Source organism: Erinaceus europaeus, chromosome 2, assembly GCF_950295315.1.
Source record: "Erinaceus europaeus chromosome 2, mEriEur2.1, whole genome shotgun sequence".
NCBI lineage: Eukaryota > Metazoa > Chordata > Mammalia > Eulipotyphla > Erinaceidae > Erinaceus > Erinaceus europaeus.
This window is the reverse complement of record NC_080163.1, coordinates 82,912,468-82,937,963: the sequence shown is the minus strand read 5'-3', so window position 1 is coordinate 82,937,963 and position 25,496 is coordinate 82,912,468. Positions and strand designations below refer to the sequence as shown.

General features: G+C 38.1%; 1 protein-coding gene across 16 annotated transcripts in view; it reads right to left on the bottom strand.

The window, feature by feature from the left end:
* The window catches only part of PCM1 (pericentriolar material 1), a 94,147-nt gene extending 77,527 nt beyond the window's left edge, over window positions 1-16,620 (bottom strand). For 3 of the 16 annotated variants that reach the window (XM_060183549.1, XM_060183558.1, XM_060183593.1), the window contains exons 1-7: window positions 16,293-16,617; window positions 14,413-14,482; window positions 8,135-8,248; window positions 5,875-6,120; window positions 4,586-4,855; window positions 2,871-3,041; window positions 2,559-2,675 (exon numbers count right to left, since the gene is read on the bottom strand). In XM_060183549.1, the coding sequence (XP_060039532.1) occupies window positions 2,559-2,675; window positions 2,871-3,041; window positions 4,586-4,855; window positions 5,875-6,120; window positions 8,135-8,230 (900 nt within the window). In that variant the 5' untranslated portion in view covers window positions 8,231-8,248; window positions 14,413-14,482; window positions 16,293-16,617. Of the gene's footprint in view, window positions 1-988; window positions 1,178-2,558; window positions 2,676-2,870; window positions 3,042-4,585; window positions 4,856-5,874; window positions 6,121-8,112; window positions 8,251-14,412; window positions 14,483-16,292 lie in introns of those variants that run through there. The other 13 variants (XM_060183565.1, XM_060183575.1, XM_060183581.1 and 10 more) reach the window with 9 other exon arrangements.
* Between the last annotated feature and the right edge of the window lie 8,876 nt (window positions 16,621-25,496).

The following is a 25,496-nucleotide window of genomic DNA, read 5'->3' as shown; positions in this document are numbered from 1 at the left end:
TTGTTTGATCACTGTTGTGGTTGTTATTATTGTTGTTATTGATGTCGTCGCTGTTAGGACAGAGAGAAATGGAGAGAGGAGGGAAGACAGAGGGGGAGAGAAAGACACCTGCAGACCTGCTTTACCGCCTGTGAAGCAACCCCCCTGCAGGTAGGGAATGGGGGGGGGGGGGGCTCAAACCAGGATCCTTACGCCCATCCTTGCACTTTGGCCATGTGTGCTTAACCCACTGTGCTACCGCCCAATCCCCTCTAGGTTCTCTTTCTATGTGAAACTCTCTCTTCCTATCTTATATGAGATAACTAAATCTTTAAAAAGGAAGTATTTTTATTTTTGCCAAATAGGTATGTGTACTTCCACAAATGCCATTTTTTAATTCAAACTGTTTTAAGTGGAAATAGGCAAATAGCTGTTTTTGAACCTGAGTACTTTTTTGCGAAGCATGTAAAACTAAAGAAAATCCACAACACTAGAGGAAACCCAGCCACATATTCACAAATAAGTAAATTGGAATTTAAAACAAACTATAAAAGGGGCTCCAAATAGAAACATAATCATACACCAAGAAAAAAATCTTTTTTCACTCTTACAAAGACAGGAACACTAACAGCTTTTTCTATTTTCTCTCATTTTTATTAGATGAAAGACTGAGAAATTAAACAAAACCTAAATGTATCTCTTAAATTCACAAGCACAAATGTCAAACAAAAGGCAACTAAAATGGTTAGAGTTTAAGAATGTGTTGTGTTTTGGCTTCAAATTCTTTGTCAATGAAAATTAAAAAGAACTGCCACATATAGTCCATAGCAAGGAATATATGCAAGAAAGAAAAAAAAATAATTCAAGGAACAGCTTTATAAAGCAAATTATAGTATAGCAGCCATGTTAGTAGCTTACATATTTGAGTAACAGCAGTAATAGAAAAGCAGGTATGAATAAAAAGAAATGTTCATTTAGAGACTTCCCAGTTTAAGAGTGTGAAGTATACCTTTGAGGGAAATCCACGTTTTCGGCTATATTTCCTATCAGGCCTCAGTTCCCTGTCATTCTGAGGAGTTCTGTCACCTTTCCCTTTTGGACTTGTAGTAACGTCAATGTCTGAAACCTGTTCTCGTGAAGCTGAATTCCCTAGTTTGTCCTCAATGCACGGCCGAATTCTCAGACTAAAAGATGCCTCCTTTATTAAATAGTGTAGCATATTAATTTCTTAACACAATCTCCTTTAACATACAAGCCAGCCTTATAAATAAATACAAAATGTTTACCAGTTCAACTTAAAAAAATAAAATCAATCCAGCCTCCCCCAAGTGACAGGAAACTTAATTAGATTTTAAAGTTTCTATATATTAGACTACTGCTTATTGTAATTAAGTATCAAGTGCAAGGAAAATTTTAAATTATAAAACTCCTGAAGCATAATTGAACATTTAGTCTGCTATAATAGTAATCAATTTTGATGTCATGGTGTTGTTATGAAATTCTCATGCTGAAGACTTTATGCTATTATATAGATAATAATCACTCTTCCCCAAGAGATATTTTACCCATAATATACTCCAGTTCCTTCCATTACTGCTTGAATAAAAAATGAAGAAATTATTCTCAGCCACACTGTAAATAGAAAAATAGTTTCCCCACACCACAATCTACTCTTTATAACAACTGTATCAAGACCTGAGTATTTCCTGGTGAGATAATGTAGAGAAAAAAACAAAATTCAGATTTCCTCTTCAAATTAAGAAGAGCAGGGAGGAGAAAAGAGGTAGGTAAGAAATTATGAAGATCAATACTAAAAGGAAACAAAACCTCAAATTCCTAATGCTGAGATGTATCTTGGAAGATATCTCTAAAACAAAAAGGATATGGCTATCCTTTTTATAAAAGTCTCATTGACAATAGTTGCATACATCTGTTTATTTAAAAAAATGCCTAAAGGCAGACAAGTTTTGAAGCACAGTAGTTAAATTTCCTTTACTAATCTTTCCTCAAAATTCTGTAAACTCCAGACAACTACTTCTAAAAACAGTATCTTAATAAATTTCATTCTGCTGAGTCAATTTTTTTCACCTTCTATATAAATCACAATGTAAATACTATCCTGTCTAGTTTTCTAGGTTTGTCTTGATTTTCTAATCATCCATTTAGTTTAGCTAGAGTTCTAGGCTAGCCTTAACAGAAACTTAATGGAACTTGAAGATTTTCAGTATAAAATAGATTTGTCAACCACTAATGACACTTTGTACATAGATCCATTGTGAATTTTCATTTTCCCAGAGCTTCTAAAAACTAGCAAAATTGTGCTTAATGAAACAAACAACAACAAAAAAAAAACAAGCTGACTGCAAGAAAATTTTCTATCAGCCATTAAAATTGCTAATGTTAATGAATAAAACATTTAAGCTCTTTTGTTTGAATATAAACAGCATTAATAATTTGAGGTTTTCTTTCCTGAGATACACTTTTCTTTAAGGAATGCCTATCAAAATAATCTGTTAAAAAAATAGGAGGAAAGTTTTAATCTTCATTTCCAGCACTTGAATTACCAAAAAGCTGCTTACCGTGGTATCTGAAGCCTCAGACTGCACATCTATGTTTAGCGATGTGCTCTCAGCTACAGAACCAGATCCCACAGCTGAATCTACAGTCCGAACATCCTCCTCCTCATTTTCTCTAGCCTGAAATATTTTAGTGGTATAAATCATACAACTATTAAAAATGACAATAAAACGTTATAATGGATGGCACAATTTTTTTTTTTAAAGTATGATAACTCCTCTGGGGTGGCATCAGAATGTCATATATATATATACATATATATATGGGTATATTACAAATATAACTCAATACAATATTAAAGGTTCAAAACTTACAAGGATTTTTTGAAGAAATTTCATGTATGACTTTTCTTGTTCTTTAAGGTGGTCTAATAGATGAGTAAGGCGCTCAACATTTGCAGATCTTTCATTTTTCTCTACAAGATCTTCCCGCATAGAACTAGCTTTAGCAATATAATCACGAATCTGAACAAGCCTGCTTACAATCTACAAAGGAAATATTTTTTAAAAGCATTACTGTAAACAACGTGTAAAACTGACATAAATCCAACAGCAACAATTTTATTTATTTATTTGCCACCAGGGTTATTAATGGGGACTTAGTGCCTACACAACAAATCCACTATTCCCCACAGCAATTTTTTTCTTTTCAGTTTTTCTTTATATTCTTATGATAGAGACAGAGAAAAAATGGAGGGGGAGTTAGACTGAGAAGAAGGTCCTACATTTTTTATTTCAAATGTAATAACCAAAGATATGTCTATATCATATAAATACATACATGCAAAAGTATTAAATCAAATTTAGAACTGAAGCATAAATAGTAATAATGACTATTAATTTCAAAGTTTTAAGTTGTATAATCTATTTTTTAATTGTATAACTATACAAACTATAAAGTTTTTCATTTTAACTTTATGTATCTCCTTATAAATAAAAGTATTACAAATATATATTTTAAAATTTTGTGGAGAACTGAAATCAGACCCTTAAACATAGCAAGTTCTATTTTACCCACTAAAAGTGTTTTTTTTTTTTACCCCCCAATTTTTTTCCCTGTGGTGGCAGAAACAAATTGAAGGCCTCACACATGTTCAATATAATTGAATTACCTTTCTAGTGCAATGTTTTAGTTTTTCTGAGGAGGGAGAGAGCACTGAGAGGGGAGAAACCATAGGACCATTTTACCATCCATGGAGTTCTTCTAATGCTATCTATGTTACTTCCCAGGAGTTCCACTCTAGAGTCTCATTCATGGTAAGGCAGGCTATACCAGGCAAGCTATCTCCTGGCTCTAAAATTTTATTTTTCAAAAGAACCTTTTTTAATTGTTTCCAGTGTTATCACTGTGGTTCTGTGTCTACATGATGAATCCATCACTCCTGGCAGCCATTTGTTTTTTTAATAGAGACAGAAATTGAGAAGGGGAGAGGGAGATGGAGAGAAAAAAAGACGCCTGCAGCACTGAACAACTCTTGTTCTGAAGCTTCCCCCTTGTAAGTGAGGGCTGGGGACTTGAACCCAAGTATTTGCACATGGTAACATGCACCCTCTACTGGGTGCACCACTACCTGGCCTCCTCAAAATAATGTCATTACCATCTTTAAAAGTTAGTTATTGAACCAGGGAGATAACTTAGTGGAAGAGCACAAAACTTACAAGCCTAAGGCCCCAGATTTGATTCCTAATAACACCAAATGCCACAGATAAGCAATTCTCATCTTATATAAATAAAATTTGAAAGAAAATGAATCCTTACAACATATTAATCATATTTTTAAAATCCCTCTTTACTAAAAATTAGGACTATAAATTTGGCAGGTAAGTGGAAGTTTTAATTTTGCATAATATACCGCCTCAACAATCATGCTGGATAAAAAAGAAATTTACATTATTTTGAGAAACTGTGAGACTAGTGAGGAGAGAAATGCTTTTATTCTATCTATAGTCCTATGTGCATAACTTAATATAATGCAAAATGTTAATGTTATTCCTTGTGTGTGAAAACAAAGAAAAAATAATTTTATCACCTGGCTGCTTTCCATTGCAGGTTCTCCTCTCCCATCTTCTTCAGAGACTTGACAGTTCTGTAAAAGGTCATTACTTAAAGCAGAAGCAAACAACTCTTTACATTGTGCAGATCCAGTAACTTCTCTCTTTTGAGGGCTTGTAGCAGCATCTTTACTTTTATTAGTATTAATCTGCATAGGCAAAAAGTTGAAGGGCTTTCGGTTTTCACTAAGCTGACGTTTGTTGTTAGCAGCTGTAGCTCTACCTTGAGAGTCACTTCCAATGCTTCTCTATATGAAAAGAGAAACCAAACCCCACTAACATTAATTTTTCAGTGATTAAAAAAATTTCTAATGTTCTTAGTTTCACTATAACAAATATTGATTCAGGAAGTGTATAATAAACAGTTTTTTAGCATTAGGATTTGAAAAAACTTCCAAACTATAAAATTCTTTGAAACATCAGAACTTCATCAGCACTATTGCTCATTTTGTCAGTCAAACTGACGAATCTGAGCAAGATCATCCTACACAAAATACTAGACATATGAACCATACCCATAACTCAGTGATAGTTGTTCACGTAGTTTTGTATACATTCTAGATCCAAGGAAGCAATCTTAATTAGTATGAATATTGGCATAAAAATGTCTTTATTTGAAAACCCATTTATTTCTGGACAGATGCTACAGCAAAATATATGTTGAGTTCATTATCATGTCTACTTATTTTAGTTCTAAACATTATTTTGGGATTATAAATATAAATCATAATTTTAAACTAGAGGTGATCTAACATCTCCCATATTTAGTCAATGATTAATATTCTAAATGTAACCCTCCCTCCTCTTGCTCAATCTCAATTACTAATGTGCAAAATATTTCATAATGGAACTATTTAAGTCAACTATACAGTAAAGTAATATATGCAAAGAGCAAGTACCATCATCACTGATTAACTCTTTCCATATACACAAAAACTAAGAAGTCCCAATTCTTATTGTTATTGTTGCTGGAGCATCACCACTCCAGGTCAACATATTAAAAAAGAGGGAGAGAGAAATAAAGATATAGAGAAAGAGAAATCGAGAGAGAGTGTGTGTGAGAGAGAAAGAAAAATAACATGGTACTATTTTTCCTCTAGTATGGTAGGATCTGGGCTCAAACCTGAGGCATGTATATGACAAAATAGGTACACTTTCCAGGTAAGCTATCTTGCCAGTCCCAAAGTTTTACTCTTAAGACAAATTATTTAATCCATTCCAAATATTTCCCATAGTTATTACTTGATTTTTATAATAGTTCACATACCTGATCTAAATCACTGAAGTTTATACGCTGTTTAAGTTTCTCTAATTCTGCCTGTTCTGGAACAGACATCTGAGTCATGTATCTACTATGTGAAAATGTATGTGGAGTCTTTGTTCTTCGCCTTCCAACTCCTGGTGATGATTCCGGAGATATATCATTAGTTACCCTTTTATCACTTTCTACACCAAACTTTTTCTTATTCTTTTCTGAGGACCTATTTGCCTTCTTTTGTTGGCTACCCCAATCCTAAAAAAGAAAAAAAAAAAAAAAGTTAGTCTAGAATGTACCAAACTAAGAAAGTACTAAGCTTAAGCTTAAACACTTTCAGTTTACCTCAAAATAAAAAATTACATATTTTACAAATATAGTTTTAGACACAAATATTTACTTTCTACTATGGACTTTACATGTTATCTACATCATTTCTACTACCCCTTCCCACTAACCCATTTTAAAGTTAATCTACCCACTATATCTAAATATCTAATCTATATTTGATACACTATCCTTAAGAAAGCAAATCATTTTCCTAGCACAGATCACTAACAAATACAACCTTTGAGAGACTAGGTGGTGGTGCGACCAGTTACATACACATATTGCCATACATAAGAACCGGTGTTCAAACCTCCACTTGCATGGGGGAGAGGGCACTTCACTAGTGGTCAAGCAGTGATCCAGGTCTCTTTTTCTCTCCCATCGGTGTGACCCTTGGCCATTTAGCATCCTAGCCTCAATTTCCTAACCCCTAAAACAGAATCACCTTTAAAATGTGATTAAAAATGAGATACATAGACCTGTTAACGCCCATATTCAGCAGGGAAGCAATTACAGAAGCCAGACCTTCCACTTTCTGCACGCCATAAAGACCTTGGGTCCATACTCCCAGAGGGTTAAAGAACAGGAAAGCTGGGGGCTGGGCGGTAGTGCAGCGGGTTAAGCACGAGTAGCGCAAAGCACAAGGACTGGTGGAAGGATCCCGGTTCGAGTCCCCAGCTCCCCACCTGCAGGGGAGTTGCTTCAAAGGCAGTGAAGCAGGTCTGCAGGTGTCTTATCTTTCTCTCCCCCTCTGTCTTACCCTCCTCTATCCATTTCTCTCTGTCCTATCCAACAATGAACAACATCAACAACAACCACAACCACAAGACTACAACAACAAGGGCAACAAAAGGGGGGGAAATGGCCTCCAAGAGCAGTAGACTCATGGTGCAGGCACCGAGCCCCAGCAATAACCCTGGAGGCAAAAAAAAGAATAGGGAAGCTATCATGGGAGTGGATGGGATATGTAGTTCTGGTGGTGGGAATTGTGTGAAGTTATATCCCTCTTATCCTATGGTTTAGTCAATGCTTCCTTTTTATAAATAAAAAATTAAAAAATAAATACATTTAAAAAATGAAATACATAACATACCTAGCACAGTGCCTAGTGATAACAAGCAACAAATACTATCATTATTTTAATTGGTTCCAACGTTTTATGTAAGACCAAACATGAAATGACAAAAAATGCTAAATATTTTATCTATAAAACATTTTTCTTTACTTACACATATTCATATAACCTAGTTAATCTAACAAAAAAAATTTCAATTAAACCTAACTTTATCCATACTGCATGAATGGCTTGGTTTTACTAAAGTAAAACTTTTCAGAGTATTTTTCTCATTTAGAACAATCCACTTAGCTACAAAACTATTGTTTCATTCTCATTGATGTGTGTATTTTCTGACAATCTCTAGTACTACTTACCCCACCCCATCCTGGCAATATTTGACTTGAAGATTCTTATCTAAAATGTACTAGGATAATCACACTTTAGGATAAAATTATAGTCATTAATGAAAACTTTAGAACAAATGGGCAACAACAGTATATCACATGGAAAGAAAAGAAAGCTGGCTTCTGAAAAGAAAGTCACGTTAAACAGTTACTCCAAGTCAGGATAATGAAAACTTAATTCTTGACAACGTGCTAGTTCCTTTATGTAACACAGCTATATGCCATTAACTTACTTTTCACAAAACTTTTTTTTTATCTTTAGAATAAATGTCTCTATGTAAGTTAACTCAAACTGATTTCTATACCTATAAACAAAAATGTCTTCAAATAATACAAAAAATAGTCTAGATTATTAACATCTTGGTCACAAGGGAAAACGTGTTTACAAAGTTTCAGTGAGTTTAATTTGACTAAGTCAGGCGAAAAATTACATTTTAACATCTATAGCCAACAACATACCATTCACAATAAGACATCATACCATATTGTTGAGTCGATCATCAACACTTTCACTGCTCCAGTTCGGTAAATCCTGATCATTCATGCCTTCTTCAAAAGGACCTCCTCCTGTGGCCATACTGACTTCAACAATTTTCTGCAAAACAAGTGGAAACTAACCTATTTAATACTTAAAGACAAATTCTAGTTTTTTATACCATCTCATGAAGCTTAGTAATAAAGAAAAATCTTGGGAAAGGTGATTCTATAAGATAAAATGAGATACTATCAACATTAGATACAACTTTTATTTATTTATTTATTTATTGCCATCAGGACTTTGCTAGGGCTTCACACCTGCACAAATGCACCGATCTGGGTAATTTTTCCCCCCCTTCTGATTGAAAATGAAAGAAAAAAGGAGCGATACTATAGCTCTACTCCACTGCTTCTGGAACTTCTCACTTACATGATGCTCCCGTGAAGAGGCTGGAGACTCAAATCTGAGTCTTCCTGCTGGTAAAGGATATGGTCTATCAAGTGAGCTATATCCTGGTCCCTAACATTTTATGATCAATATAAGTTAATTTTGTACAACAGTAATGAAAGCAACCAAGCCCTTAGATTTTCCACAATGTGTACTAACTTCCATGTTTTAAAGGTACTTTACTATTCAACATAGTCTTAAGAGGTAATGAGGAAGGGGAAAAGTATTAATAACTAGAAAATAAATCTGCTCTTAAATATGAAACTAATAACCACTGATTCCATTCAACCTCACTCCTCAGACCTAGGCTTTGTTTTTGTGTCAAAGAACTGTCCTGCATGAAAAACAGAAAGATTTGGCTTTAACAGTAAGGTAGGTTGTGGTAATCACAATGAGCAAAAAGTAAAAAGAGACAGAAGCAGGACTAGGTGGGTGAAAGTACAATAAAAGCTTAGAGTGATGGGGCAAAAAAGAATAATTTTAAATAAAACAGAAGGAAGCAAACTGTAAAATTTGTGAGAACTATGGTGGTTATTTTTGTGATATGGGAGGGTGGGGATACTGGACTTTGCTGGTGAAGTAAACAGCTAATACCCCTATGATACCAAGAATTTATAGTAAGTAGGAAGGTAATACAGTGGGATAAGTGCAGGACTTGCATATGTGAGGTCCTAGGTTTGATCCCTGGCACTACATCAAGTCAGAAAAGTGTTCTGTCTCATAAAAATGAACCTTAGGGGGCCGGGCAGTAGCAGGTGGCACAAAGCACAAGGACCCGCATAAGGATCTGGGTTCCAGCCCCGGCTCCCCACCTGCAGGGGTGTCACTTCACAGGCAGTGAAGCAGGTCTGCAGGTGTCTATCTTTCTCTCCCCCTCTGTCTTCTCCTCCTCTCTCCATTTCTCTCTGTCCTATCCAACAACAACGATATCAATAACTACAACATTACAACAAGGGCAACAAAGAGAAAATAAATATTTTTTTAAAAAAGAATCTTAGACACTCATGAACAACTAGATCAAGCAATGAAAAAAAAACCCAACTCTTGAAGGAATCATATTAAGTGAGATAAGCCAGAAAGAGAAGGATGAATATGAAATAATCTCAAGTTGAAAAACAAGATTAGAAGGGAAAACACAAAGCAGAACTTGGACTGGAGTTAGTGTATTGCACTAAAGTAAAAGACTCTGGGGTGGGGAGGGATGTTTAGGACCTGGAACACAATGGCAGAAGAGGACCTAGTGGGGGTTGAAATGTTATGTGGAAAACTGGGAAATGTTATGCATTGTATTTTACTGTCAACTGTAAACCATTAATCCCCCAATAAATTAAAGAAAAATGAATCATAGACATTCATGAACTAAAGCAATGAAAAGGAAAAAAAGAAAAGAAAGACCACCCAGAATCTCACAATGTTTAGAAGGAATTTACTGAGCCACAGGTGGGTGCAAGTGCACATTGTAAGGGGTATGGAACAAACTTTCAGGATAAAAACAGCTTGGAGTCAACAACTGGCAGTTGCCAGCCAGCAACATTTCAGTACAGACACAGCAGAACACAAACTCAGCCTGAGACAGTACGGAAAAACCTGGCCGAAAACTAAAACTGTGCAGCTTTCCCAGACTGCTAGAGGACTGCCAAAGGCCAGAGTAGCCTGAAGCAAGGCAGCAAGAATTTAATCTGTCTAAACCTACCCAAGGTTATATGGAAGATTCTTTTCATCCCTCAACCACTGCATAGACAAACATAGCCACAGTGCTACCTGCTGGCTTAACATCAGAAACCATGCTTTGCCAAAACATGAGGGAGGGAATTCAACTGTTCAAACTCACAAAGATTTGGAAAAGTTGTCTTAGTTTGAATTCAGAAAGCTTATTATGAAGGCAATTTAAGACCATAAACATAATATACATACATAAATTCAGGATCTCAAAGATCATTTCACAAAAGAACTACAAAATGTACAAAGAAAACTGAACAGAGCTACAGGATATTAAGGACACTTTGGATGAGTTGAGGCTTACATAAAAAGCATATTAAGTAGAAAATCAGCTATAGGGAGAGTATCAGGGCTAGAAGTTAAAACCACCACTTTCTCTGAATGCAAAGCTGTTGGAGAGGAAAGGTTCATAAAAAATGAAGCAATTCTCTGTGAAATAGCAGAATCCATCAGAAAATGAATGTGAGAGTTATTGGGATATCTGAGGACAAAGAAAGTGAGAAGCAGAGAATATATTCAAAGAAATCATAGCAGAAAAATGTTCATACCTGAGCAGTGTTCTAAACACAGACATTCAGGAAGCTAAAAGAATGCTCAAGTTCCTGGATGCAAAATGGTCCATACCACAATACATCATAGTAAAATTACCCAAAGTCAAGAACAATGAAAAAAATATTGCAACCTGCTAGGAAAAGGAAGAATCTGACATATAGATATAGAACCATTAGGCTTTCACTAAATTTTTCATCACAAAGAGGTAAGAAGGGAGTGGAATGGGGGTTGGGCAGTAGCACAGCAGGTTAAGCACACGTGGTGCAAAATGCAATGACTGGAATAAGGATCCCAGTTCGAGCTCCTGGCTCCCCACACTGGCAGTGAAGCAGGTCTGCAGGTGTCTATCTTTCTCTCCCCCTCTGTCTTCCCCTCCTCTCTCCATTTCTCTCTGTCCTATCCAACAACAATGGCATCAATAACTTCAACAATAAAATAAGGGCAACAAAAGGGAATAAATATTTAAAAAAAAAAATAGAAGGGAGTGAAATGATATATTCACAGTAATACAAGAAAAATTTCTAGCCATGAATACTCTACCCTTCCAAATTATCCTTCAAGTATAAAGGAGGAACTAAAATCTTTCCAAACATATAGAAACTGGCGGGATAGGGGCCGGGTGGTTGCACACCTGGTTGAACATGTTACAATGCACAAGGACCCAGGTTTGAGCCCCTGGTCCCCACCTGCAGAGGGAAAGCTGTTCCCCTCTTGATTTCTGGCTGTCTCTATCCAATAAATAAATAAAAGTTTTAAAAACAAAAAGAAACTGTAGGGACTCACTACCAGCAATCCTGCCTTACAAGAATTACTGCAACTTTCTTAACCATTCACCTGTCTTTGCATACTAACTTGTTTCTACATTTTGCTTATTACAAATAGTGCTGCTATGAACGTTAAGTGTGTATTGGTAATTCTAATTCTCAATATCTAATCTAAGAAAACAAGATAACTGGGCTGGAGAAATAGCTCATTTGGATAGTTGGAGCCTAATCCCCCACTGCACTGAAGAAATTTTAGGTGCTGTAGTCTCTCTCTCTGCCTTTGCTTGACTGCCTGTCTCTGTCTAAAAAAGAAAGGAAATGAAAACAAATTTACAATAATGAAGAAAAAAATTTTATTGTGCTACAGTTATAACAAACTAAGTGTTAAAATAATAGGAGGGGGTCAGGCAGTGGTATACCTGGTTAAACACACATTATTATGTGCAAAGACCCAGGTTCAAGCCTCTACTCCTCTCCTGCAGAGGGGATGTTTCAAAGAGCCATGAAGCAAATACTGCAGGTGTCTCTCCACTCTCTAGTCCCCACCCCCCTTTTTTTAAATAAGAGCACTGATCAGCTCAGCAGTGTGGATGATTAAACTTGGATTTTGGAGCCTCAGGCATGAAAGTCTTTTTTGCATAACCACTATGCTATTTCCTCCACCTCTTAAAATTCTGTCCTAACCAATAAAGAAAAGAAAAAACGGGGTAAGACAGTAGCACAGCGGGTTTAGCACATATGGCACGAAGTGCAAGGACTGGCTTAAGGATACAGTTTGAGCCCCCGGCTCCCCACCTGCAGGGGAGTCCCTTCACAGGCAGTGAAGCAGGTCTGCAGTGTCTATCTTTCTCCCTCTCTGTCTTCCCCTCCTCTCTCCATTTCTTTGATCTATCCAACAACAATGATATCAACAACAACTATAACAACAATAAAATAAATAACAAGGACAATAAAAGGGAAAATAAATTATTAAAAAAAAAGGAAAAAAACAACAACAACAAAGTGAAAAAACTGATGTTAGGAGTGGTAGATTCATCATGCAGGCACACAGCCCCAGCAATAACCTTGGTGCCAATATAAAAATAAATAAAATAACAGGATGTTGTCAGGAAAGAGCATCCTTCAAAACATTTTTAGTAAGAGCTGACTATTAATGCCTATGTCTAAACATCATATGGTATGAAAGAGGACAAAAAAACAATAGAGTAGGAATGTGTTTATTTTTCCTCTATTGTATTTTCATTAATAATTTAACTATCGTTTAAATTTCATTGAGGTAACACTAATTTATAGTCTATACCAAAATTTCAGACATACAGTAAAACCAGTGTTACCCCAATAAAAATTTATTTAAACAACTAACATTTAAGACTGGCAGGGAAAGAATGCTGACAAAGTACAGAAAAAACAGGAAAGTATGCTAGAGGGGGAAGTATGTAAAGAGGACTGTACAATAAGGATGTCAGATATTACTTAGTCGTCTAAGTAATGAGAAGAGCCCACTGGGTTTACCAACTAGGAGGCTACTAAAGGCCTCTTTGGTAAGAGTAATTTCAGCAGTGATGTTAATGCCTAATAGGAATGTGTTTATTAATGAGTATGGGAATATTAAATATATAAATTAAATATAACAGAGGACTTAATAAGATAGCTCACTTGGTAGGACACCTGCTTTGTTATGTACAGGGCCTATGTCCAAGTTCCCGTTCCACCACAATGGACTACTTTGGCAGCTTCAGGGCTATCAAGTCTTTTCCTCTCTGCCTTTTTCTCTCTACATATCTGAAAAAGTCAGCCTAAAACAGTGAAATCTGAGAGGGCTGAGAGACAATAACAAAAAGTCACTCAAATACCAATCTTCACTTTCTCACAATAGTCACTTTACTTCATAATAGAACTGAAGACCTGTCTGCTCTCCTAGAAAGCAAGGACATACTAATTTTTTTTTAATAAGTTGCCTTAAAATTTTAACAGAATTAGTTTCAAACTGAAGTTTTTTTTTTTTAAAAAAGCATCACTTGTAAAACATTTTAAACAAATCTTTTCTAGTTATTTTTTAATCAGTTCATTTCTTATTTAATGACTTATGAATTATCCATGGCAAACGATGACAGTTGGTAACATCCATAACAACAATAACTACAACAACAATAAAAAACAAGGGCAACAAAAGGGAAAATAAATATATAAAAAAAGTATAATGAGCTTTAAAAGTAATGAGGTTTGTGATTAAAGATAGAAACAGGCAATCTGTTAAAAAAAATAATAAAACAAGATTAAATGGATCTGGAAAGGATATCCAAATAGTCACAATACAACAAATTCTTAAATGAATCTTGTGAAGACAATGACATTTCAAGAGGATATTACATAAACTACTCTCATATTTAATAATTGGGAATGATGCTCTTTTCCAACAAAAATATGGCACAACAAAATGGCATGCCAAAAAGCTGGGCAGCGAAAAGGGCAGCAAATTCAGAATTAAAATAAAACCCTCCACCACATACTGGGCCTTTATTTTATAGTATTTATTTTGAATAGAAACTGAGAGAAATTGAGAAGTGGGAAAGTTAGAGCAAGAGAGAAAGAGACAAACTGCTTGACTTTGCCACTACTTCACCACTTGTGATGTTTGCCCTTTTCAGGTGGGGACCAGGGGGCTTGAACCGTAGTCCCTGTACATTCTAAGTGGGCTCTACCAGATGTGCCACCACACAGCTCCCACACTGGTACTGTGACTGTAAGTTTCCAACTATAATATAAAGATCCATTATTTACATAATTATGTCAAATTACCTGTTCTCAAACTAAAGCTTCTGCAATGCAGCTGCTCCTTTGCTGCTTCACACGTCAAAACTGTTGCCTGCTTATGATTTAAAAAGAAATCACAAGTTACTTATATTGTAAAGTATAAAATTCTATACAACCAAATGCATGTTTAGAAAACCAACAGAAAAAATTCAACTTGTCAATATTCTAAACTCGTTACCATTAAGCATTTTGGAAAGCAATGACTATACATATCCTTCAAACCTTGTAAGTTCCTACCAAGCACCAAATACCTTAACAGCCACTCTGGAATATAATGAGGATGGTTATCCCAAACTATCCCTTAAAACTCCAAGTCATTGCTGGTTTATTTACTCTTCTTATTGATCAAGTCACTAGCTTTCTGTGACCCAAGACAAGAAAGCACTTTCTTTGTAAATCTAATGATGAAAACAAGGTTTAAACAAACCCCCTCCCCACTGCTGGATTTGACTGGCTTTAAAAAAAAAAAATCACAATAAAATAATCTGTCACTACATAAACACAAAGTTTACCTTCGGCTCAAAAAAGCTCAAGACGAATGGTTTCCAGGGGCCAGAGGCCCTCACTGGGAAGGTGATAGCGAAGGAAAGGAGCAGGTGCACCCGGGGCAGCTCTGCCCACCCGGTAACCAGAGACCCGGGGGAGGAGGGAGGAGCCAGCCGGGAGAGCGGTTACTGGGCTGCGGCTTCAGGGGCGCCCAGAAAGCCCGCTTTTTTCGAGCGCCCAAACACCCTCGGGTCACGGTCATCACCGTGGGGGGCACATGACACAAACACACCCTCAAATCGTTGGTCAAAAAGAGAAAGAAACACACACACACACACACACACACACACACACACACACACACACACACACACACACACACACTCTCTCTCTCTCTTCCAGACTCGGGAATGCAAAGCTGCCGAGGGCCAGGAGTGAGGACCGCCCGCCCTCCCCAGCCCGGCCGAATGTCAAATGCCCGGTTTCTGCCAAGTAAGCTGTTGTTTCCCGGAAAAAAAAAAAAATCGCATTTAGCGTTTAGTTTCTTTCCTCCCTACGCCCCCACAACCCATCCTCGGATAGTTTTTGTTGTTGTTGTCCTTCCTTCCCCAATTATCAGTGAATAAATGACTATGTTACCATTAAAAACATAAAAACGTTCCTTTCGAATGGTAGAAGCTCATTAGAAATAACATGGAACTCAGCAGAGTAGAATAAGACACCCAGTCCTAGGTTTTGTGCTTTTTAAAAAAAACAAAACAAAACAAAACAAAAAAAATAGACCTGCAGGGAGAGATGTTGACGGAGGTTATACGGGGGAAATGAGGAAAAAAAAAAACCCTATGAAATTCCATTCATATAGATAGATAGGTAGATAATCAGTCTGGAACAGCTCTAGAATACCTGAAGTAACTAAGAAAAATCCCGCTACTCCCCACTCGCCCTTCCACACCCCGAATTCCCGACACCGGGGCGCCCCGTCGGGTGTGACCGGGAGGCAGCGGCCGCCGGCGCGCTCGCTGCGGAAACCGGAGCCCCGGACCCCTGACAGGCAGCCCACGGCCGCCGCCGCGTCTCCTCCAGCCGCGAGGGACACCGGGCGGCCTCCTCCCGCCCCCCGCCCCCAACCCTGCGGGGCCCAAAGGGGGACTCGTCTCTGGAAACTCACTCGGGGGGTCGCCCGGCGGTTTCGGGAGGAGGGGGCGGGCCGGAAGGCCGGAGAACGTGGGCCCCGCAGCGGGACGACCCTCCGGCCCACACAGGCCCCGGAGCCCGAGCCAGAGGCCACTGGGATCGAGCGACCCTAGGCCGCCGCTTTCCCGCCCCTCAGCCGCGCTGCCCTCGGTTGTTGCCAGGGGCTGAGGACGCGCAGGCGGTACCTGTAAACGACGCGGTCGCTTTAGCCAAGGGCGGAGTGGCGGTTAACTCCCCGCTAGCCGCCGCGGTCCTCCCTCAGAGACGGCGGCAGGGAGAGTCCACAGATACCCTGACTGCCAAGGGCCCGACAGCCGCCCTTTTTTCCTTTAGCTACTCGGCGCCAACCGCCGCAGCCAGCGCCATCTTAGGATCTCATTGTGGTGGGAGAAGATGGGGGGGAGGGGACTGCAGAGGGGGGGCAACGCGCAGTGAGACATGCGCGGTCTCCCCGGCAACGGCCGCGCGCACTGAGGGCGAGAACTCCGAGGAACGGGAGCCGCAATGCGATCAAAGCGTTAGACTGGAGTCATGTGATTCATCGGAGCCCATGGCGTCACCTGGAATTCTTTAGCCGGGCGAGGATCACCCAAACGTGCAACCGGAGACTACAGTTCCCAGAATGCCAACTTCGACGCAGGCGTCGAGTGAAAGGTGCGGCCCAGCAGCGAAAGGAAAAAAACTACAATTCCCAGCACGCCGTGCGTTTCCTGGCATTGCTACCTGAACGTGAATCCCGTCGCCTGCGCAGAAGTGTGGGAAGTCACCCTCGGCCTCTGGATATGGAGTGGAGGCTCTTTTCGGGATTTCCGTGGGGGTGTCAGCTCCGGACAGTGCCGGAAGGAGGAGTGACTAAAGGCCCTTAGGTTCCCTATATGCCCACATACTTGTTATGAAGGTGTAGAAACAAGAGCCCTTACAATCTTGTTCAGCACTCTAAAATTCAAGATAGATCGGTGGTAATTTGCCAAACATCTTACAGTGGAAGGAAAAATTAGGTATATTAATAACACATCAATGACCAAGGGGTAGAATACCACATGATTTTAGTTAAAAAAAAAAAAAAAAGAATATCAAAAAATTTTCTCTAAAATTCTATTGTCTTAATTGATACTCTTCTCTGTCACCCACAGATTTGTTAAGATCAGTAGCAGGCGGATTATTATTTATTTATTAGCACTGATCAGTTCTGGCATAGGAACCTAGGACCTTTGCAGTCTAGGGCAAGAAAGTGTTTTTGTAACATATATGCTCAACCAGGGGCACCACGCAGCCCCGTAGCATCAAACTATTTTTACGTCACCATTAAACTATCTCTCCACCTACTTGTGCTTTGCTTAAAACAAACTTACCTTACAGTGATTATGGCAACAAAAAAAAAAAAAAAAAAAAAAAAAAAACCACTTTGATCCCTGCTACAATCCCCAGCAACACCATAAGCCAGAGCTGAGCAGTGCTCTGGTAATATAAAGAAATAACTAAATAAAATAAAAATACAGTGATGTAAAAATAGCAGTAGGGATGAAGAATAGTTTCTTTAGATTCCACCAGTAAGATTTGCTCATAAAACCAATCAAGAAGACATTTCAATCTATACTTCATATAAATAAAACTTTTTCATCCTACTGTAATTTATACCCAGGTTCAGTTTCAGTGCAAGATCTATGACACTTCGTCTGCCATTTTGATGTTGCTAATCAGTTATTAAAAGCACAGTTCCTGCTTTCTCATATTGGTGCATAATAGGGTGTGATGTAATTTGTTTTTTTTTTTATGAAAATAAACTGTTGTCAGTACTCAGAATATATTTTAAAGCAGTGTTCATTTGCTGCAAGGCACAGTACTTAGGATTTCATTTATTTTGATTTTTTGAATCCTCATAAGACTTCTGAAGAGATGATACTACATACATTCCATCTTATATATTAGAGGTTAAGTAAATCGCCAATATTTTAACTAGTCCAGTGGTTAAAGCTCGAGGTTAAACTATGGTCTGCCTAAATATTTGTCTAGTGTTATTATTAAAGAAATTACACGAGAAAAGGTACTAGAATGTCATCAGGCCCCAAATATTTTTTTAATTCTTTATTATCTTTATTCATTGGATGAAACAATCAAAAATGGAGATGGAATGGGGAAACAGAGAGGGAGAGAGATAGAGATAAACCTGCATACCTGCCTCACCACTTGCAAAGCTTTCCTCTTGCAGGTGGGGACCTGGGGCTTGAACCCAGGTCCTTGCACATTATATGCCCTCAACCAGGTGTGCCACCACCTGCCCCCTTCCAAATATTATTTTTATAATACCACCAACACCATTTTGTGTAGTACATATGCTATTCTTTTAATCTTAGAAGCTATTTTCATTTTAACAATTCAAAGACATTCAAAATCATGGACCAACCAGATAGTTTAACTGGAAAGGCACTTGTTTTGTCATGTGAGTTTCCCAGAATGGAGCCAAGCTAAAACCTCACTGGGGGTAGATTTGGTGTGCTGTGGTATCTTTCTCTGTATATACCTCTCTGTCCCTCTCTATCAGAAAAAGTTGGCTGGGAGGGGTGAAACCCTGTGATAAAAAAAAGAAAAGAAACTGAAATCATATGAAATACAGATCACTGCACTTTTGAATTTATGGATCCTAAAAACATGTTAATACTTTCATGTGTATTTTATGATAGGACTATTTGAGAAATGCTTACATTAAAAATTCTTCAAATTCAAATATAAACATTGCTGGTATTGTCAGGGGGAAGAAATCTGTAAGAAAAAAAAAGGGGGGAAGAAATCTGTAAGAATTATACCAGACTTCGGGGCCCGGTGGTTGCACACCTGGTTTAGCACACATGCTACAATAGGCAAGTATCCTGGTTCAAGCCCCTAGTCCACACCTGCAGGGGGAAAGTTTTGCAAATGGTGCATCAGTATTGCAGGTGTCTCTCTGTTTCTCTCCCTCTTTATCATCTTCATCCCTCTTGATTTCTGGTTGTCTCTATCAAATAAAGATAATACAAAAAATTGAAAAAAAAGCATTAAAATTATACCAGACTTAAAAAATTAGCATTTAATTTATAAAATAAATGTGATGAAAATGTGTAAGTAATGCATGAATGTGACAGATAAATGACAGAATAAATATTTCAGGAACTCAGAGAAAAAGTGATATATTGCTTCAAAATATGTTTATATAAAATGAAATTAGGAAAAAAAATGAAATTAGGGACAGTGTTTTCTGAAATTACACTTTGAAACTGTATCTCAGTTTACCAAGTTTAAAGACAATTTAAGATGTGTATTGGAGATAGGGACAAGCGGTCTAAATAGAAGAATGATGTTCAAGAAAAGCCTCTGGCCCTACTTAGACAATACAGTTAGAATAAACAGAAACCCTATGGTGAATGATGGGTAGCAGAAAGCAACATGGGTGAATAGTTGGAATCGAACTATAGAAAATCTAAAAGGCCGTTCTGAAGAATTTGGCCTCTGTTCTATAGGTAGGATGAAACCAGTTGAGGTTCTGGAAGAAACAATGATATAATTAAGTAGTTATTTTAAGACTTTAATCTGCTGACAATGTTTAGGAAAGGACAGAAGAGAAATAAGGGGAACAGGTGGGAACCGGAATGAAGTCATTAAGACCTAGCCTAAATAACCCTAGTGGCAATTTTAAAAAAGAAAAAGTCATCATCTGTATAAACACATTATGTTTATCACTAAATGTCAAGTTTCCATCCTTCACCAATCAGGTGTTTTGTTTTGTTTTTTCTTTATTTCACCAAACTGTTTTACCTAATTTACTCACCTCACTTCTTCCTTTCCTTACTTCATTTTTATATTCCATTTCATTCTTATATTCTATTTTGTTCTTCCTTCGTATATTCTATTTAGTATGTTCATTTGTTTCTTTACCTTCAAAATTTAAGTCAAGTCATACAGCATGTCTTTTCCCATGTAATGTCTTTCACTTACTATAATTTTCATAGAAACAAACTAAATCAGTTGTCCGTGCAGTATGAATATTTATTTCTGTGGTTTGATATTTAATATGACACTGACTAGGGGACACTCAGAATATAACATCTTGTGCCACATTGTTTAACTCTCTAATTTATTCTGTATGTTCTTTATTCACAGATAAGGGAGAAAAAAAAAGCAAAAAAAATTCTGCAGTGCCCATTCTAACCTGCAGATGGTGATAAAACTTAAAAGAAAAGCCTGAGTGACCAATTCTACTTTTTTATAACTGAATTGTATGATTTTTATTTCTTTTAATTTTTAGTTATAAAAAGGAAACACTGACAAAACCATAGGATAAGAGGGGTAAAGCTCCACACAATTCCCACCACCAAAACTCCGTATCCCATCCCCTCCCCTGATAACTTTCCTATTCTTTATCCCTGTAGAAGTATGGACCCAGGGTCATTATAGGGTGCAGAAAGTGGAAGGTCTGGCTTCTGTAATTGCTTCCCCACTGAACATAGGCACTGGCAGATCCATCCATACCCACAGCCTGCGTCTCTCTTGCCCTATTGGGGTGAGGCTCTGGGGAAGTGAGGCTCCAGGACATATTGGTGGGGTTGTCTCTCCAGGGAAGTCCGGTTGGCATCATGGTAGCATCTGGAACCTGGTAGCTGAAAAGAGAGTTAACATATAAAGCCAAACAAGTTGTTGACTAATCATGAACCTAAATGCTGGAATATTGCAGATGAAGAGTTGGGGGTCTCCGTTTTGTAGATAGCTAGTAGGCCTATTTTAGTTATATTCCACAGGGCCCATGACTATACTAGTTTTTTAAATTTTTTATTTATTTCCTTTTGTTGCCCTTGTTGTTTTATTGTTGTTGTTGTTGGATAGGACAGAGAGAAATGGAGAGAGGAGGGAAAGACAGAGAGGGAGAGAGAAAGATAGATACCTACAGACCTGCTTCACCACCAGTGAAGCGGCTCCCCTGCAGGTGGGGAGCCAGGAGCTCAAACCAGGATCCTTAGGCTGGTCCTTGTGCTTTGTGCCACGTGCACTTAACCCCCTGTGCTACCACCTGACTAGTTTTTTTAAAAGAGTTTATTTATTCCTGAGAGAGATAGGAGGAGAGAAAGAACCAGACATCACTCTGGTACATGTGATACAAGGGATCGAACTCAGGACCTCATGGTTAAGAATCCAATGCTTTATCCACTGTGCCACCTCCCTGACCACATATACTAGTTTTTGTTTGTTTGTTTGTTTTTTTCCTGAGCCTGACATCTGATATGGAGGTGGATCCAAGTTATTGTCTGGGAAGATAATGTCATTGCTGAAAAAGGGCTAAAAAGCTGGATCTGGAAAGAGAGCAACTGCCAAATAGGGAAAGGTGTGTAAATATTGTTGACTGTAAACTTCCATCAATTTGATGTGATCTGGGGCCCATATTCAGCATAGAAGCCTATGTAACCTCTACATCCCTGTAGATCTGAGCTCACATTCTGTGGTCATGAGTAGGAAAATTCCAAGCTGCCCATCATCCTCAGCTGGAAAATAGAGTATGTTGTCCAACCTCTCTTCAGAGGATGAAACATTCTATACTATTGTTGATCCACATTGAGGGCAAGGTCCTATGGGGTCTATTGTGTTGTTCGTGATAGAGATGACTGGTAACAATGGAGAGGGGCATCTATTCAAGGTCTATGCCCATCATGTCTGTTTGGGAATCTCAGGAATCCCTGACTAGGACCCCAGCTGATGGGGTGGCCTGATAGTGACTGAAGAGTCAACGTTAAAGTATGCCAGTCTCTTGCCCTTATTCAGCTTTTGCACTCCTGAATTTGATAAGGTTAGCTTTGGAGTGACTGAAGGAAGTGTAATAGGAAGTAGGCGAAGAGGATATCTAAGTCCAAGTAGAAACTATTTCATTAGGAACTTTATGGTGTCTTTTTAGATCTTTCTGTTTGCTTGTTGAATATATTGACTCACTGCAGACTATTGTGCACTTTTGCTTTCAGGTATATATTTTGCCCTAATTTATAGATACATGTGAACATATGCCCTGTCTCATGGGACCTGGTCTAGATCTAGGTTTTGCGACTTTGTTAGGAAGTGAACCACCTGAAATGGAATTAGAGAATCCTATGAAAGGAAAGGTCTCACCTGAGTAATGAGGCTGAAAAGTTGACATTCCAGGCCTGACATTTCTCGACACAGTCTGAAGTGAAGCATGCTGAGGTGGTACTCATTGTGTTGATTAGATTGGGATCAGCAGCACAATTTCTAATAACTAAAACCTGGAAGCAAACCAGGTGCCCAACAACAGATGAATGGCTGAGAAAGTTGTGGTATATATACACAATGGAATATTACGCAGCTATTAAGAACAATGAACCCACTTCTCTGACCCATCTTGGACAGAACTAGAAGGAATTATGTTAAGTGAGATAAGTCAGAAAGACAAAGATGAGTATGGGATGACCCCACTCATAAACAGAAGTTGAGAAAGAAGAACAGAAAGGGAAACTCAAAGCAGGATCTGACTGAGCTTGGAGTAGGACACCAAAGTGAAAATCTCTGGGTGGAGGGTGAGGGTGGATATTAAGCTTCACAGAGGAAGTGGCAGGAAGAGATGGGATGGGACAGTCTTTTGGTGGTGGGAATGTTGTTTATGTACACTCCTATTAACTTGTAGTCATATAAATCACTATTTAATTAATATGAAAGGGAAAAAATGATTGAATGTCTCAAACTTTTTAATACACACACCATAGGCTGAGTCTTTGAAATGCTGACTCTCCTAAAAGCTTAGACCAGGGAGAACAGAAGCAACCAGTGGCATTACTCTATAAGACACAGCTATATATAAATAATGTCAAAGGACATAAATTATGGTGATGTCATATATGATACTGCAAATCCTAACAATGGGATTTTCAAAGTTAACCTAATTGTCAAATAATTTGATTATAGCAATAACTATCTATTGCCTTCTTAAACCCTAAGACAGTAGGAACCTCCCGCTTCCTCTATAGAGCCTATATTTCTCCCAGTCCTGGAACCTCTGGGTTGGGGCTCACTTTCCTGCATGCTTCTCTCAATTCATACCAACTCATACTGCATCTGCTGATCCCAACCTGATTATTTTTATTTTTATCTATTTCTGTTTTGCTTTCTTCTTCCTTTTTCCTTTTCATTTTTTCTTGACCATTGGGGTTTCATAATTGTAAAGTTCCACTGCTCCTGATGAACTTCTTTTCTTTTTCTTTTTTCTAGGTCGAGAGTGAGAGACAGAATGAGGAGAAACACCACACCACTCACTGCTCATGAAGCTCCACCTTTGAATAGCACTCCAGTTAGTTAGGCAGTATTCAAACATGGGTCCTCACACATGATCATTTGTGTACCCTGCTAGGTGAGTTATCTCCTGACCCCTGAATTTAATTATTTTTATTATATTGCTTTTTATACACAAAGCATACATAAGAGAGGAAAATATATATTGTATATGAAAATGATAAAGTAAAATAATGAAACATTGAAGAACCCACTATCTAATCTAAAAAAAAAAGAAATATAATCAGTATGTTTAAGGACTATGCTTTGTTTTCTCCAACTCATTCCTTCTCTTTGTGAACAGAAATACTAGATAATTTGGTGTTATCATTACTTTGTTTTCCTCATATAACTATATGTATATAGCCATAAGTAATGTATTTTTTTGTTTTGATTTCTTCAAGCTTTGTATAAATAGAATCACCCTGAATATATTCTTTTTTGACTTCCTTTTGTGTGTGTATGCCACCTGAATTATTGCTGGGGCTTAGTACCTGCATGGCATCTCCATTACTCCTGGAAGCCATTTTCTTTCTCCTTTTTCTGTGATAGAGGGTAAGAGGGAGAGAGAGGCAGAAAAAGAGGGGGAGAGATATCTGCAGCACTACTTCACCACTTGTGAAGCTTCCTCCCTGTGGTGGGGACCAGAGACTTGAACCCAGGTTTTTGAGCATGGTAATATATGCACTCTACAGGTCCCTTGAAAAATAGAAGGATGGAAAATGGAAAGTCAAAGTTCTTTTTTTCAAAAGAATTTTTAAATTTTTAAAAAAATTTATTTGATAGTTCAGAGAGAAATTGAGAGGGAAAAGGGGTGGAGAAAGAGTGAAACAGAGAGACATCTGCTTCACTTGCTCTTAAGGTTTCCCTCTCTATACCCACCCCCCACAAGTAGAGACTGAGAGCTTTGAACCTGGGTCCTTGTACATGGTAACACATGCATTTAATCAGGTGCACCACTGCCGGGCTCCTGAAAGTTAATGTTCTAATATTACTGTAATTGAACATAATAACCCATTTAAATTTTTACTCTTCAAATTATAAGAGCTTTGTTGGGAATAATGGAAAAAGACTGATCATATTAAAGAACTGACTGGCTACCTCCGACCTCAGTCTTAGTGACTTTTGATAAAATTTAAGCACCACTGACATTTGGTACATTTACATTCATTATTTATATTTGCAGGTGAAGCAGTGCTGCAGGTGTCTCTCTATCTCACTCCCTCTCCATCACCTTTCCCTCTCAATTTCTCTCTGTCATACCAAACTTTTAAAAAAAATTTAAAAACTCTTTTGAAAAAAAAAACTCTTCATTTAATTTTGTTGTGGGGGTTATCCTGTGCATTATAGAATGTATGACAGTCGGGAGTCGGGCTGTAGCGCAGCGGGTTAAGTGCAGGTGGCGCAAAGCACAAGGACCGGCATAAGGATCCCGGTTCGAACCCCGGCTCCCCACCTGCAGGGGAGTCGCTTCACAGGCGGTGAAGCAGGTCTGCAGGTGTCTATCTTTCTCTCCTCCTCTCTGTCTTCCCCTCCTCTCTCCATTTCTCTCTGTCCTATCCAACAACAACAACAATAATAACTACAACAATAAAACAACAAGGGCAACAAAAGGGAATAAATAAATAAAATATTAAAAAAAAAAAGATTTTAAAAAAAAAGAATGTATGATAGTCATCACAAACAAAAATGTCTCCTGATATTGCCAGATAGTCCCTGGAGTGGGAGTATAGTGGGTGTGGAAGGGGAAGAGTCAGAATACAATCACTACTTGATCTATTCTTTTTTTTTTCTTTTTAAATTTTTATTTATAAAATGGAAAGATTGATAAGACCATAGGATAGGGAGTCGGGCTGTAGTGCAGCGGGCTAAGCGCAGGTGGCGCAAAGCACAAAGACCGGCATAAGGATCCCGGTTCGAACCCCGGCTCCCCACATGCAGGGGAGTCGCTTCACAGGCGGTGAAGCAGGTCTGCAGGTGTCTATCTTTCTCTCCTCCTCTGTGTCTTCCCCTCCTCTCTCCATTTCTCTCTGTCCTATCCAACAATGACAACAACAATAATAACTACAACAATAAAATAACAAGGGCAACAA